Below are 17,387 nucleotides of genomic sequence, written 5' to 3'. Positions count from 1 at the left end.
AGTAGCTGGGATTACAGACATGCACCACCGTGCCCGGCTAATTTTTGTATATTTAGTAGAGATGGGGTTTCACCATATTGGCCAGGCTGGTCTTGAACTCCTGACCTCAGGTGATCTGCCCGCCTCAGCCTCCCAAAGTGCTGGGATTACAGGCGTGAGCCACAGTGCCCGGCTATGCTTATTACTTTCAATTGGCCTTTCATGTTTCTTATCTTTGTCTGTGTGTCACATTCTCAGTGAAGTCCTCAATTCTATCTTCCAATTTACTAATTTTATTCTTGAACTGGGTCCAGCAAATGTTATACTATATAAGTTATTTCAATGCTTGTATAATATATTTAATTCTCAAAATCTGTCTTTTGATATCTAGAAATCTGCTCATTTCCTTTCCACCTATTTTTGTTTCACAATATCTTCTTTATAAATAGATCATATTCCTTCACTTAGCTCTTTCAGCATCCTAAACTTCTTTTAAACTTTTTGTATGTCTATTATACAAAATCAATTTCATCTGGAATAAATTCATGTTGTAATTGTTGATTTTATTAATTTCATTCTGAGAATTAGAATTTACCTTGTTTTTTTGAATTTTGTATTATATGCTTCTTGGTGGGAGACTTAATGTTTTGTTTCCTTTTTTTCTCTCATTCCTTTTATGATCACTCTTCCAAACCAGAACCTACTCTTAAAATGACTTTGGGGGTTCAGGCTTCATATTAGCTTAATGCTGTAGGAAACTTTGTTAAGTTATTATTGTAAGGCAACGTTTTTGTCTCCCCACGTCAAGTCCACAACCTTTTAGAAAACTTTACTGTAGATACCAGGTTGGGAGATTTTCCTAGCATCCTATTATAAGGAGGGACTTGAGCAAGAAGTCTTGCTCTGGCTTTCATGGAACACATTGTCTTTTGTGCCATTTGAAACAATTCACTGTCCTTAAGAGCCTAAACACCCAGATACCAGAGCTCACTACCTTGAATGTCTATTCCATTCCTGATCTTGTTTTCAAGTTTAGTTATATATATTCCACATTTTTCTTGTTATACTTTATTACTTATGTGTGTTTGGAGCAGGAATGAAGGGGCTGTGGTGATGCTTGAACTTACCATTCTATTTTGCCTGAAAGTCTTAATTAAAAAAAAATATTTTACAAGCTCAATGCTGTATCATAATGAGTGAGTGAGATTTTAGAGTGAGAACACAGCAAACGCTAGAAACCTCAGAATGACTCTTAATGCTAACTTATTAGGACTGACTCATGTATTCTAGCATTTGAAATATCTGAGGAGTTAATGACCTGTCTTTCTATCTCATGGTATCTAAATCATCCAGATCCTGGACCTTACTGTCCTATTTACTTCATTCCTATTCTAAATAATAATGCGGTTATCACATACTGAGTAAGCTTACTATGTGAAGGTAGATAGGTAAATACTTCAGATAGATTATTTAATTTTTCATGAAAATCCTGGTATTACAGATCACGTATCTCTTACCCAAAATGAAGTGTTTAAGATTTCAGATTTTGGATTATTTGTATTATACCTACTGCTTCAGCATCCCGAGTCTGAAAATTCCAAATCTGAAATGCTCCAATGAGCATTTCCTTGGAGCATCATGTTAGAAAAGTTTCAGATTTTGAAGCATTTCAGATTTGGGATTTTTGGATTAGGAATACTCAACCTGCATTATCATTCTTATTTGACAAATAAAGATATGGAGGTTTAAAGAAATGAAATAACTTGCCACTGGTCACACAACTAATAAGCAGCAGAGCTTAGACTGGAACACAAGTAATCTGACTTCAGGTGCAAGTTCTGTGGTCTGTTCCTTAATAGGCATTCATTGACTTTTCTTAACCTTTTACAGTAGGCCATTGGGTGACAGCTGTCATACTTCCCCTTGGTGGTATCTGCTTTTCTATAATTAACAAGAGACCACTTTTTCTGTTTGGTAAGATAACAGAAACATATGTTGACAATGACCCTATGGCAAAGGAGCAATAACAGATAAGTAGTGAACAATTCATATCTATGACTTTAGCTGGAAAGAAGACTCTCAATTTTAACGTAAATGTAGGCTTTTATGTAGACTTTTTGGGTATATAATTAAAGTACTTACCTCTGCTAAGTCTTCAAAGCAGCTTCCTACTAGTGGATGGGGACTGCCTTCATCTGTCATTTCTACTGTATCTTCTATATGGCCCAGTAACTTTACACTAAGTTCATGTATATCTACTATACGACTAAATATATTTTCTACATCCTGTTTGGGGGAAAACACATAAATTCAGTGAAGCTGTATTATTATAATATTCAACAAATTTTGAGCCAATAAGTCATTTTATAATCACAAAATTTAACATGGCAGATACAGTGAAAAATGTTAATGACTTACCAATATGAATAAAAGACAATTCAAGAATTCCTTCTGCAAAGATGTACAATTTGCAAATACATTTCTCTAGGTCAGTGGTCTTGTAACTTTCTGGTCTCAGGACTCCTTCACACTCTTAAAAATTACTGAAGATTCTAAAAACCCTTTGTTTATAACTATGTATTTCAATGTTTACCATATTAGAAGTTAAAAGCAAAATTTTAAAAAAATATTTAATTCATTAAAAATAATAAACCCATTATGTGTTAACAGAAATAGCACTTTTATAAAAAGTAGCCAAATTTTTTTAAACCACAATAAAAAACATTCAGCAGAAGAATGGCAATGTTTTACATTTGCAAATCTCTAACATAGTGTACTAGAAGACAGCAGGATTTTCATATCTATTTCTGCATACAATCTGTTGTGATACATTATTTTGAAGTATATGAAAAATATAGCTTTTCTGTGTAATTTTTCTATTGAGATAAAACTCATATACCATAAAATTCACTCATTAAAAGTACGGTTACTAGTCAGTGGTTTTCAATATTGGTTGTGCAGTCATCACCAGTATCAGATTCTAGAACATTTCATTACCACAAGAAGAAACCCTATGATTTTTCTGGAAGGTGGATAGCTAAATATCCAGTACAGTCACTCTCCATTCCTTCCCTCTCCCCAGTGCCTGGCAACCACTAATCTACTTTGTCTCTATGGATTTGCCTATTCTGGACTTTCCGTATAAATAGAGTGACTATCCTTTTATGGTTCTTTACTAAAATTCAACAAATGATAGTTTCTTAAGGGTTAGTTGCAACACAGAATCTGAAACCATATCCATTTTGTACTTTAAATTAAAATTGGTTACTATTATTTGATTTCCTTTTTTATCAGTGACTATATTTATCAAGTTGACTTTGAGGCATGGTTTATATAAGAAACTCCTATTTTAAATGTTCTTTTGGTGAGATTTTGTGTAGTTATTCACCCTTCTAACCACCAGCACAATCAAGATACAGAACCTTTTCATCATCTTAACTTCTTAAGATGTGCCCCATTTCCATCAACCCTTACTAGGCCTCACTCTCAGGAAACCTGTGATCTCCTTTTTGTCTCTATAGAAATGTCTTTTCTAGAATATTAAATAAATGGAATCATATATTGTCTTTTGTGCCTAGTTTTTTGCTTATATTTTTGAGATGCACCCATGCTGTTGCATGCATAACTATTTCTTTTTTTTTATTCCTCAGTAACATTCCACTGTATGGTCATACCACAGTTTGTTTATACATTCACCTGCTGATGGACATTTGGGTTGTTTCCAGTTTGGGGCTATTACAAAGAAAGCTGCTATGAACATTCATGAACCAGTTTTGCATGGACATGTTTTCATTTCTTCTGGTTAAAAACCTAGGAGTAGAATTGCTGGGCAATATGGTTAATTTATGTTTATTGTTATAGAGAACTGCCAAACTGGCCAGGCATGGTGGCTCACGCCTCTAATCCCAGCATCTTGGGAGGCCGAGGCTGGTGGATCACTTAAGGTCAGGAGTTTGAGACCAGCCTGGCCAACATGGTAAAACCCTGCCTCTACTAAAAACACAAAGATTAGTCAGGTGTGGTGGCACACACCTGTAATCCCAGCTACATGGGAGGCTGAGGCAGGAGAATGGATTGAACCCAGGAGGCAGAGGTTGCAGTGAGCCAAGATCACACCCCTGCACTCCAGCCTAGGCAACAGAGCGAGACTACGTCTCAAGAAAAAAAGAGAGAGAGAACTGCCAAACTGTTTTCCAAAATATACTAGTTTACATTCTCAAGTAATGTGGGAATTGTATATTTCCACAAGCAGTTGCTCCATACCCATTTCAACTTTTGGTATTGGAAGTCATTTACATTTCAGCCTTTCTAATGAGAATGTAGTAGTATGTCATGGTTTTAATTTACATTTCTCTAATGATTAGTGATGTTGAACACCTTTTGATGTGCTTTTTGGCCATTCTGGTTCTTGATTTTTGTGTCCTCAGAAACCTTTGCCTCTTCTTTACTCTTTTTGTTAAGCAACTTTATTGAAACATTTAGAAACCATACAATGTATCCATTTAAAGTGAGTGATTTAATAGTCTTTAATATATTTACAGATTTGTACAACCATCACCATAATCTACTGCTTTATTTTTTAATGTTCACTCATTGCCATAGCTTGAGCCTAGTCCCAGCCTCTGTAGTGAGTACTGCTTCTCTATCAGTCATTTATGGCTGTGTGGCTACAGTTCCAGGAATTACCAGTGTGTAGCTCCTATGACAATCTCACCCGTTCTCACTCAGCATTTCTTCAGGACCCAGTTAGGTTACTTTGATTACTATAGTAAGATCAGTAATCCTTTGTCTAAGTTTCAATGTTACTAGCCCCTTCTTTTGTGCTCCCAATACTACTGCTGTCATACTTCTAATAGGGTAATTACCACATTTTACTGCAAATGTATAGTTTATATCTCTGTCTTGACTAAACTTAAGGAAAGGAACCGTTTCTTTTCTTTTCTTTCCTTTTTTTTTTTTGAGATGCAGTCTCGCTCTGTTGACCAGGTTGGAGTGCAGTGGTGCAATCTCGGCTCACTGCAAGCTCCTCCCGGGTTCACGCCATTCTCCTGCCTCAGTCTCCCGAGTAGCTGGGATTACAGGCACCCACCACCACGCCTGGCTAATTTTTTGTATTTTTAGTAGAGATGGGGTTTCACCATATTAGCCAGGATGGTCTTGATCTCCTGACTTCATGATCCACCCGCCTCGGCCTCCCAAAGTGCTGGGATTACAGGCGTGAGCCACCGCGCCCAGCAGAACTGTTTCTTATTCATCTTTGAATCCCTGCTGCCAAGCATGGTACCTGACAATACAGTTGGCATTGATGAAGTGTAGGCTGAATGATTCAAACGACTCAAACAAAAATATCTTCCACCTAAACAAGAAGCTTTATCCTTTGGAGTACATGGACAATTCTGTGATTTCATTTTCACTTACATAATCAGTCTACTTTGTATTTTGTCTCTTAATTTCTGATGTTAAATCTCTTGAAACTGTTATAGCACTTTGTGATCATGAATTAAGTCCCACAACTTAAAAAAATTAACAAATTAGTAATCATGAACTATACAACTTCAAATTTGAAGTGGTCATGCAAATTTCACAACACATCCAATGACAGGTATATATACAATGATACTTACATTAGCTGAAAACAATTTTGAATTGGAGACAAAGGGCTCTCTAAAAACTTTTATAATTAGATTTAGTTCCCTTATATATTGTCGAATTTCTGCCATAAATGCTTTTACCAAATCATAGTAAGTTTGTTCTCCTGAGGTGGAAGGCTCTTCATCAGTTAAAGATAATATATTAATATCTTCTACATCTTGATGAAACATATCCATCAATACCTAGTCAGAGATATAAAAAAAAATAAAATATGAAGCTTTCGTCAAGTTTGACATGAAATGCTCTAAGTTCTCTGAATAAAGTTCTTAAATGATAAAAAAGCAAACAAGCAAATTTCTCCTCTTGGATATATTGCCAGCATTCCTCCACAGCTTCTCTAAAACAGAATTCAACATCTGATATCACTTACTACACTCCTCCAAGTTCTCTATCACTACTAGTATTTATCTGTCTGTCTCTCTTGTTAACCTATTACTTCCAATGTGTTTCCAGATCCTGTCTTTAATTTCTCTGACTTGGTTTTCTCTGTTTTATACCCTGCCATCATCACTTTATTCCATGGCCTCAGTATCTCATATTTAAATAATTTTTATAGCCTTCTATTTGGCCTATTTTCCTACATTTGTTGGGAATTGGTCAAAATAAGCTTTTATTTTCTGCAAGAAGTCTACTGTTACTAATCTTGCTAGAACACATCTTTCCCCTTCTTGCGAACTTCTACAGCATCATATCTCTGTAACACAATAAAATATTTTATCTTGCGTGCTTTCTGATTGTTTCATGTATATAAGTATACCTTCATCAACTCTGGAGCCTTGTTTTATATATACTTCTCTTGCATCTCCTCCCTGTGTAAACATGTAGTAGGTACTCAAAAATATTTTATTTATCTGATTCATTAAAAAGTATCAAGTATTTCATATTCGTGTCTAGATAATAATTTTTTAAAACTAAATACTTATTCATTTAAAAATACTCAAACATTTGAAATTCTTCTTCAAATCAGGTGGGTTTTTTCACTCTATATGGCCACATTCTCAAAGAACAAATAAATACTAAAACATAATTTAGTGGAATCAGTAATCAGAAATAATACTCCAAATCAGTAAGAGTATAATGAGGAAAATGGAATGAAATGTTTCATCAGAAAATATTTTCCTTTCTGCAAAGTTGTTTCCGTAAAATGAACACCCTTAGGTAATGACGAAAAGCTTTAGACTCAGAGAGACCTGGAGTTCAAGTCTAGGCTTTGAAACTTCTCAGAAAATTCTGGACCAATTTCTTTATCCCTGTGAATTTCAGTCTCCTTTTTATAAAATGTAGATAAGATCACTCACCTTAGAGGAATATCATAAGGACCAACGGAGATATGCCACATATATGCCTAACCTTCAATAAGTGTTTGCTCTTATTATTATTATTGTAAAACCACAAAGTAGTATCTGAAGAAAGCTAGATGCCAAAGTAAAACTATTGTTTTGAGGTTTTGAAAAATTGTTTTTAAGTAAATCCATAACCTTATAAATCTTTCAGTCCAAATAAATTTTAAGAAATTTACTATCAGCCAGGTGCGGTGGCTCACGCCTGTAATTCCAGCACTTTGGGAGGCTGAGGCAGTCAGGAGTTTGAGATCAGCCTGACAAACATAGTGAAACCCTGTCTCTACTAAAAATACAAAAAAATAAGTTGGCCATGGTGGCATGTGCCTGTAATCCCAGCTACTCAGGAGGCTGAGGCAGGAGAATCGCCTGAATCCAGGAGGCGGAGGTTGCAGTGAGCCAAGATTGTGCCACTGCACTCCAGCCTGGGCAACAGAGCGAGATTCCATCTCAAAAAAAAGAAAAGAAAAAAAGAAATTATCTATTAAGAGATTACTCTAATTAACCCTAGCTGCAACAGCACAGAAGAAAAAAACTGCATGACATTTTTTTTTTTTTTTTTTTTTTTTTTTTTTTTTGTTGAGATGGAGTCTTGCTCTGTCGCCCAGGCTGGAGTGCAGTGGCCGGATCTCAGCTCACTGCAAGCTCCGCCTCCCGGGTTTACGCCATTCTCCTGCCTCAGCCTCCCGAGTAGCTGGGACTACAGGCGCCCGCCACCTCGCCCAGCTAGTTTTTTGTATTTTTAGTAGAGACGGGGTTTCACTGTGTTCGCCAGGATGGTCTCGATCTCCTGACCTCGTGATCCGCCCGTCTCGGCCTCCCAAAGTGCTGGGATTACAGGCTTGAGCCACCGCGCCCGGCCTGCATGACATATTTAAACACATTTTAATATTATATATCTAATATCTTATTTCTATAAAGTGGTATCTTGAGTCCCTGCTATTAGGTTACTGGAGATATTCCCCAACACGTAGTACAATTTTATTCTACATGAATAGTACGTTAGCATTTAATAAGTCATAAAAAGAAACTTAAGAAAAAAAATATAAAAGCTCAGTTTCCTACCTTGTCAGCACACATTGCCACTTTAATATCTTGTTTTGTAATTTCATAATGCCGTATATTTCTTACATAATTCCCAACCAGCTTTAAAATGTCTGCAGAAATGTATTCTAAGACTGCTACTATGTAAACAGAAACCTGATGGTCAATTTTATAACCTAGGACCTCCTGCAAAATTAAAAGGAAAGTATGTTTAAACATCATATACTGTAAATTTAACACACTGATTAAAAATAAAAAACATATTTGCAACTTAGCTTACACTTTTTTCCTGAGGCCTGTGCTGACCAACAGTATTTAATTTTAAGTGGTTCAACAATGAATAATATATGTATTACTATTGAAAATGTGAGCTAAGAAAAGGCAAGGCAAAATTACCTCTAATGATGTAAAATACTTAAGCAGCAGAGATTACAAATAGATAATCCCTAACCTATAAAGGAAGACCCAAGTTTGGAGAAGGGAGTAAATGCTCTTTGTTACCTAATTCAGAATACCTGGAAGTAACTACAACAAACAAGTTTTTTCTTTTACAAAAAATGAGAGTTAATATATTATTGGTATCTAGGAATCTCTACCAGGCTTACACTTTTATCTTTTCCAAGGGAAGATGGGCTCCCCCAAACCATAGTGGGCACATTCCTAATATAACCCTGCCAATTTCTATGAAAACAAAATTCATGTTATGTCCTACTGAATAATGGTTGCTATTAAGAAAATGTTAAATAGCCCTAGTATTAGACTTCAGAGAATATGGGCTTTTGTGGGACTGGTCTGTTCATACAGAATAACAAAATCTATTTTCCAAACAACTCATTTAAGGGAAAAAACAACAACTTTGAAATAAGAAGTTCGTTACAAACTGGAGACAGGCTGCATTTACCTTTTAGGGTATATGAAAACTATTAAGTGTATCATGATAAAGGTGTATTAAAATAAATTGAAATGATATTCACAATTAGTACATAAAACTCAAAATTTAGGATTATTAACATAGTATTCATATACCTCAATTTAATTCTCTTAGAATACAATTCAATGTATGGCCAATGAAAATCATGAAGAGAATGATGAAGTAGTTTTCCATAAGGCAGATATTTCTATTCAAACAACTGAATGCAAAATACAACCTTAAAACTCATTCAAGTGTTTAACTTTAAATTTTGGAAAACATCAAGCAAACCTGAACTTTCTGACACTATCACTTAGAGTCTTGTGAACTTGGCCTAGAAGTTACTTAATCACTTTCTGCCTCTGTCACTTCATTTACAAACTATGGATAATAACATCTTTGTTGAGTAATAAAACTCAGACAATGTATACAAGTATTAACATTTTGTCCATATTATAGTATGTACAAAATCGCTGGCATTTAAGTTTTCACTTATTATAATACCTATATTTTTGTTGTGAGAGATAACAGTAGTTCATTATATTAACTAAAATAGAAATAGCATTATTCGAGCTTCCAGTGGTTTTTCTATTAGTTCTGTAGAGATTCAACTGACTGATTTATTTACATGATAAGTAGGACTGGAGAGTTTAGGTGATCTTTTTGTTCAGAGATTACACATAGCCTTATGGCCTTTTCACAGAGGTCTCTACACAAAGTATTAACATCAAAAGGATTTATAGGAACACAGGTCTAACCAACAAGAGGAGTTTTATAAATTCTCTTTGTGGTCCTAATTACATCTGAGATAAACAAAATCCACAATAACTTTCTTAGTCTTCTCAACTTGCTTATTACTACTGATATGAAATTACTTTAAATCATGTTGCCCAGTTTATATTTTCTTATTATCATAGCATCTCCTCCCACCACATAAATCTCTGGAAAACTTAGAATGAGAGAATTTTACTCTTAAGTTGACTCAATTATCCATAAAATATATTATTATTGTATAAAAATGGTGGGTTTTATTTTTCCCTTAAAAGGCAAGAAGGCAGTATTTCAGCATTACCTTTAACAAAGGATGGATTTTTTCTACTGGGAGAGATAAAGGGTTTCTTCGCTTCCTCTTTTCAATAGCTGATTGGGCATCAGCTATTGCCCACTTATCAATTGGATGAGGGAAACTTTTTTGAACACGTTCCTTGGAAAATAGGAAAACAACAACTAAGCAAATATATCAAATAGTGCTCTTCACTTAAAATTTACTTTTAAAATCAAAGAATACCAAAAGTAGAGCTTTTCACATGTGGTATAATTTACATTACAAACATACTGAAGCTAAGAGAAAACAGTAATTGTCAATGTATTAGTTCCTTAATTAGGCAATAAGAGACTTAAACATTCTTTCTATTATCTAGGGGGAATATCACATCCTGAATTTCAACTTCACTGTGATAAAGCTAATTACAAGAATGAGTACAAGCTACCTTAAATAGTACTTGTATAAAATTTCAAGGAACAGCAACCAAGATCAAGAAGTAAATATCTAAATCCAGTTCTCACTCGTCCTTACTTTCAGTACTAATTACATGCAGCATTTTTCAATTGGAAACCTCTATGAATATTCTTTATCCACCATGCAAAAGCACTTCAGAACTATTTACAAATCATGGAAAGCAACAGGTTTGCATTGGTGACAGCAATTTTAATACACTGTAGTTTCTTTAAAGTCCTCCCATAGTCATTCGTTTTTAACAAAATACTTCAATTTAATTTCCAGAAATTCTTTAGTTAAAATTTCCACTGAGAGTGAAAGAACTCAGGTTACTATCACAGTTGAATTTCCTTCCTTATTAAACTAATTCACTTCAAAAAGGCGCTTTCATCCTCTCAAAACTTTTAAAAATCCACTTGCAGGATACCATAACTAAAACCAGTAGAGGTCGCTATTACATAACTTTTACACGTGTTTTGAATAAATGAGTATTCAACTAGTATATAAAAACTAGATGAAATTAAACATCATCTCTAATTATAAATCTGAATAAAAAGTTTTAATTATTTGCTAGTAAAATGGAAAATAAAAAAGTGTGATCCCTGTGATGTCCTTGGTGGTGAGAGGACTGGAGAACACAATGATTCTTGGAAATCTTAAGAGCAAATGTATAAATTGAGCGGTGTAATCCATTCAATTTTAATAAATTTCATCTTCATCTATGTCCAAGGCTAAATCAGCTTCCAAATAAAGTTATTTTAATTCTAATTAATCAAATTAGAAGCATGTTGAAATAAATTATAGCAGTTAAAAATGGGGTTTACAAACCTTTTCTTTTATTTATTTATTTATTTATTTATTTATTTATTTATTTATTTTTTGAGACGGAGTCTCGCTCTGTCGCCCAAGCTGGAGTGCAGTGGCCGGATCTCAGCTCACTGCAAGCTCCGCCTCCCAGGTTCACGCCATTCTCCTGCCTCAGCCTCCCGAGTAGCTGGGACTACAGGCGCCCGCCACCTCGCCTGGCTAGTTTTTTGTACTTTTTTGTAGAGACGGGGTTTCACTGTGTTAGCCAGGATGGTCTCGATCTCCTGACCTTGTGATCCGCCCGCCTCGGCCTCCCAAAGTGCTGGGATTACAGGCTTGAGCCACCGCGCCCGGCCTACAAACCTTTTCAACTGTCTGGTTGAAAAGCTATTTGCCAGGACACCAGCCTCATGCAGTAAAAGGCAATACAAAGGTCCAAATATGGAGGAGGCATCGCAGGTGAAAAAGGAGAAAAGGGAAGGGGCAAAGGGAGAGAAGGGAACATCCAAAACAAGAATTCTTTTCTTTTTTCCAAGTTTATTTTACAGACTTGTTAATCCAAAAATGACAAGATATTTAGGACTAACTTACGTGGTTTTCAGTTAAAATGTTTTATAGTGATGAGTTTAACCCATGATTAACTAAGTGTAACTATAGTACAAACCTAATAATGCTATGACCCTGTGGCTTTCCAACATTTTTTAAAACCCCAACTCATTGTAAGAATAAATTTTCAACACATTTTTACATTATACCGTAAAATACTGCACACATACTCAAATGAAGCAAAGTTTCCTAAAACAAACCTGTCCTTATTATATGTAGCACACTGGCATTTTCTATTCTGTTTTTATTTATATATTTATTTATTTTGAGTCTTGCTCTGTTGCCCAGGCTGGAGTGCAGTAGTGCAATCTCAGCTCACTGCAACCACCACTCCCAGGTTCAAGTGATTCTCCCACCTCAGCCTCCCCAGTAGCTGGGATTACAGGCGTGTGCTATCATGCCCAGTTAATTTTTGTATTTTTAGTAGAGATGGGTTCCCCCATGTTGGCCAGGCTGGTCTTGAACTCCTGACCTCAGGTGATCCGCCCACCTAAGCCTCCCAAAGTGCTGGGATTACAGGTGTGAGCCACTGTGCCCGGCCTGTTTTATTTTTTAAAATAAGGGTTGGGCAATGCAGTAAAGTAATTTTATGACTTACTAATGGCCATGACCTGGAGTCTAAAAACACTGGTGCACAGTGTAGATATAAAAGCAGTAGAAAAAAGTAAAAATAAAAAAATAAAAGCAATACAAGAGGACAGAAGTTGAACTCAACCTGACAATTAATTCTAAATAGATTTACATGTCTTTGAAAAAAAAAAATCACCAGTGATGGAATTACAGAGACTAACTGTAGGAAGGGGTTGAGGTAGAAGAAAAAGAAAACAGAACAGCAACCCCTGTCCATATCAATTACGTCTACCTCATTCTAGGTTTATTGTTTTGAGGAAGGAAAGAAGAGGAAAGAAAATCTCGAATGATTTTTAAAAAGGCAAAGTGGTAATAATGAAGCACAGCACATTTTAAACTTACTTACAAGGGTATTAATGAAATCAAATTACCAAATACATACTTAGGAGATAATGCCAAGGGTCAAAATGCATGGGGAAAAATTCATAGGGTTTTTTTTTTTTTTTTTTTAAAAGGTGTTTCGAATGTGGAAGAGGCCAAACTGAAGGAATTACTTTATTTCTTATAGTGGCAAATTTATAATTTTATAGCAAAATAAAATTTCTTTCACAAATATTTTATATTTCTTTACTTTTTATTTATTTTGAGGGGGAAAAGGGTCTTGCTCTATCACGCGGCCTGGAGTGCAATGATGCGATCATAGCTCACTGGAGCCTCAAACTCCTGGGCTTCAGTGATCCCCCCTGCCTCCACCTCCCAAGAAGCTGGGACTATATGTATGTGCCCCCATGTCCAGCTAATTTTTTTATTTTTAGTAGAAATGAGACCTTTCTATGTTGCCCAGGCTACTCTGGAACTCCTGAGCTCAAAATGATCCTTCTCCCTTGGCCTCCCAAAGTGCTGGGATTACACACATGAGCCACTGCACTCAGGCCTTAATGTATTTTTAAAAAGAAGCCGAAGGAGGACTGATCAATGAAAGATTCATGAATTAGAATACTATTACTCTCCTAATTTCAAGATTAATAATTTCATTTGTATTAAATGAGAAACTCTATCTTTATTAATATCTAGTACCTTTGGGAAACATTAATGAGATACAGAGCTAAGTTTAAGATTCACCTCTATTATTAGCAGAACGCTGTTTTTTCCTTTACATAATAAATAGGTTTAAAAAGATAATCTTGACCAAACCCAATACAAATATTCTAGGTCCTATATAAATTCCTACATATGTACTTCAGTTAAAAAAAATTCAGATCCCCATATACTTTTGTATGTGTGGGAGAAATTTGTTTCTGTTTAGAAAGGTAGAAAATATGGATAAATTATTTGGGGAATCTAAATGTTAATGGAAAGCTTATTACAAATTATAGGGACTTGGCCGGGTGTGGTGGCTCATGCCTGTAATCCCAGCACTTTGGGAGGCTGAGGTGGGCGGATTGCTTGAGGTCAGGAGTTCAAGACCAGCCTGGCCAATATGGTGAAAACCTGTCTTTACTGAAAATACAAAAATTAGCCAGGCATGGTGGTACACGCTTGTAGTCCCAGCTACTCAGGAGGCTGAGGCATGATAATCGCTTGAACCTGGGAGACGGAAGTTGCAGTGAGCTGAGATCATACGACTGTACTCCAGCCTGGGTGACAGAGCGAGTCTTTGTCTCAAAAAAAAAAAAAAAAAAAGAAAAGAAAAGAAAGAAATTACAAGGACTCTTTAGGATTCCAAGGGAAAAAAGCTAAAGAAAAAAATGAATGGAAAAAGAAATCAGACATTTTACATTTTACGATGAAGGGCTAATGACAAGAAAAAGTCTAAGATAAAGGAGTTAAAAAAAAAAAAGCCTGAAATGAATGAGGAAAAGAAAAACGTATCAGTGTCCTAAGAAATCAAAGCTGGTTAAATATAGGTACGTATAGACCAGAAAGGGAAGGAATAACAAAGGAAATCAGTCTAGTCAAGTAAAGAACAAGTACAATTACGAAAGGACAAGACCTAAGAAATTAAAGACTATACTTTACTAGGGTCATAACACAGGAAAAAAATATTAGCTTTTGCCTCTATTTTTTCAAAGTTTAAATACAGAAAATTATACTTATTATAAAGAGGGAAAAATAAACCAGATTGGAGCAATTTTTATACTATCTTTTAACATTTGAATTAATTGGAATCAACAGAGCCAAATAATATATACCCTTCTTCTGCATTCCCAAAGCATTAAAATATATATAATACAGCCGGGCGCGGTGGCTCAAGCCTGTAATCCCAGCACTTTGGGAGGCTGAGACGGGCGGATCACGAGGTCAGGAGATCGAGACCATCCTGGCTAACACGGTGAAACCCCGCCTCTACTAAAAATACAAAAACTAGCCGGGCGAGGTGGCGGGCGCCTGTAGTCCCAGCTACTCGGGAGGCTGAGGCAGGAGAATGGCGTAAACCCGGGAGGCGGAGCTTGCAGTGAGCTGAGATCTGGCCACTGCACTCCAGTCCGGGCGACAGAGCGAGACTCCGCCTCAAAAAAAAAAAAAAAAAAAAAAAAAAATATATATATATATATATATATAATACAGTGGGCCTTCCATATCCATGGTTCTGCATCTGTGGATTCAACCAACCGCAGATCAAAAATATTTTTTAAAAAATTTTAAAAATACAAAATTTAAAATACAATGTAATAACTATTTACATATAATTCAATTTTTTTTTTTTAAGAGTTAGAGTTTCACTCTGTCACCCAGACTGAAGTGCACTGGCACGATCATAGCTTACTGTAGCCTTGAACTCTTGGGCTCAAGTGATCCTCCCACCTCAGCCTCCTGAGTAGGTGGGAGTACAGGCGCAAGTCACTACACTTGGCAGCATTTACTTTGTATTAGGTATTGTAAGTATTCTAGAGATGATTTAAAGCATATGGGAGGGTGTTCATTAGTTATATGCAAATACTATGCCATTTAATATAAGGGACTTGAGCATCCATGGATTTTGATATCTTCAGGCAGCAGCCTGCAGCCAATCCCCCACAGAAACTGAGGCACGACTCTACTCCCTTATTCATCTGCAACACTGCCTGATGGTAAATACTAATATATTGGCAGTACAGATTAGTGATTACTGGCTACATCAATAAAACAAAATTCCACTCATTTGGACTATGATATAATTTGTGATAATCTGTAGTACAACTTACCAAAACTTTTTAATTACCATCAGCAAAATATGTATGCACAATCCATCTATTTTCAAGCACTTTTGAAGCACCTATTTTCCCAAAACTATAGGGCAACTAAAAATCACTCTTAGACATATCACCTAGGAGCTACCAAATTTAGTAATTGCTACCATACTTTGAATTATGCTTATACTTTAAAGCAAAGTGTATTTTTTAAACATTTTTTTTTCAAACTTCTTCTTTTTTCCTTTTAGACAGGGTCTCACTCTGTCAGGAGTGCAGTGGTGCGATCACAGCTTACTGCAGCATCAACCTCCTGGGCTCAGGCAATCCTCCCACCTCAACCTCTCAGGTGGCTGGGACCACAGGCATGTACCCCCATAGCCAGCTAATTTTTTGTATGTTTAGTAGAGACAAGGTTTTGCCATGTTGCCCAGGCTGGTCCTGAACTCTTGGGCTCAGGCAATCTGCTCACGTTGGCCTCCCAAAGTGCTGGGATTACAGGTGTGAACCACCACACCAGCCAAATTTATTTATTCCTTACATTGACTGTACATGTATATCATGTACAACATGATGATGCTTGGAAGTACATATACACTGTGGAATGGCTAAATCTAGCTAATTAACAAATGCATTACCTCACATAGTTATTTTTGTGGTGAGAACAATCAATATCCACTCTTAGCATTTTCAAGAATACAATATACCATCATTAACTATAGTCACCATGCTGTACAATAGGATCTCTTGAACTTATTCCTCCTAACTGTAAATATGTATTCTTTGAATGAATCTTCCCCAATTCCCTTTCGCTCCAATCAACATAGCCTCTGAGAACCATTATGAAGTGTATTCTTTAGAAAGATTTTTAAATGTGTATATTCTGCTAATTCAGATTGATCTATTTTTAAAATACATTTTTTTTTCTTTTTTCTTTTTTTCGAGTTGGATCTTGCTCTGTCACCCAGGCTGGAGTACAATGGTGCAATCTTGGCTCACTGCAACTTCTGCCTCCCAGGTTCAAGCAATTCTCCTGCCTCAGCCTCCTGAGGAGTTGGGATTACAGGTGCCTGCCACCATGCCCAGCTAATTTTTTGTATTTTTTTTTCTTTTAGTAGAGATGGGGTTTCACCATGTTGGCCAGGCTGTTCTCAAACTCCCAGCCTTAGGTTATCTGCCTGCTTCGGCCTTCCAAAGCACTGGGATTACAGGTGTGCGCCACTACGCCCAGCCTCTAAATACATTTTTCTTATGTGACCCTCAAAACTTAAGAAAAATATTTTATGACTCATCACAAAACATACTTAGGGCTTGCTAAATTTAGGGACCTTATTGTTTTAATAGAAAGTTTTTTAAGTGTATTAAAGAAATACTGAATCCTAGTGAATGAGGACAATGGAAAATTATTTCCTGATAAAAGAATATAAGACACCATTTGCTATGGTCCAAATGTTTGTGCCCCTCCCAAATTCATGTTGAAACCTAAACCCCACTGTGGTGGTATTAAGAGGTATTAACATCACTCTTCCATTCTCATGTAAAGTCCTGCTACCATTCTGTTCAACTTTATGGTTTATATTAGGGACACACAAAATACCCTGGCCTCTTAATTCCATGAACACCTCATCTTGGGGACCTTCACCCCTGGTCTAGCCACATCCTGCTTTGTAACTATGTTACTTAATGAAATCTTACATTCAAACAACTCTTTCTCTCAGCTCAATCTATTCTATTTCTCTCTTTCAGATGTCCTAATATTATCAGTTCTCTGACCTTACTGAGAACTCTAGTACCCTATTCTCTCCATGTTT

General features: G+C 36.0%; 1 protein-coding gene across 3 annotated transcripts in view; it reads right to left on the bottom strand.

The window, feature by feature from the left end:
* Positions 1-17,387, bottom strand: part of SOS1 (SOS Ras/Rac guanine nucleotide exchange factor 1) — a 151,130-nt gene that overhangs the window by 69,428 nt on the left and 64,315 nt on the right. For all 3 annotated transcript variants that reach the window (XM_033175942.1, XM_033175943.1, XM_033175944.1), the window contains exons 3-6: positions 9,998-10,129; positions 8,037-8,201; positions 5,604-5,813; positions 2,122-2,265 (exon numbers count right to left, since the gene is read on the bottom strand). In XM_033175942.1, coding sequence (XP_033031833.1) covers positions 2,122-2,265; positions 5,604-5,813; positions 8,037-8,201; positions 9,998-10,129 — 651 coding nt within the window. The remainder of the gene's footprint in view (positions 1-2,121; positions 2,266-5,603; positions 5,814-8,036; positions 8,202-9,997; positions 10,130-17,387) is intronic.

This window comes from Trachypithecus francoisi, unplaced genomic scaffold, assembly GCF_009764315.1.
Source record: "Trachypithecus francoisi isolate TF-2019V2 unplaced genomic scaffold, Tfra_2.0 Lachesis_group17, whole genome shotgun sequence".
Lineage (NCBI taxonomy): Eukaryota > Metazoa > Chordata > Mammalia > Primates > Cercopithecidae > Trachypithecus > Trachypithecus francoisi.
Note: the sequence above shows the minus strand (reverse complement) of the source record. Positions and strands in the feature narration are given on the sequence as shown.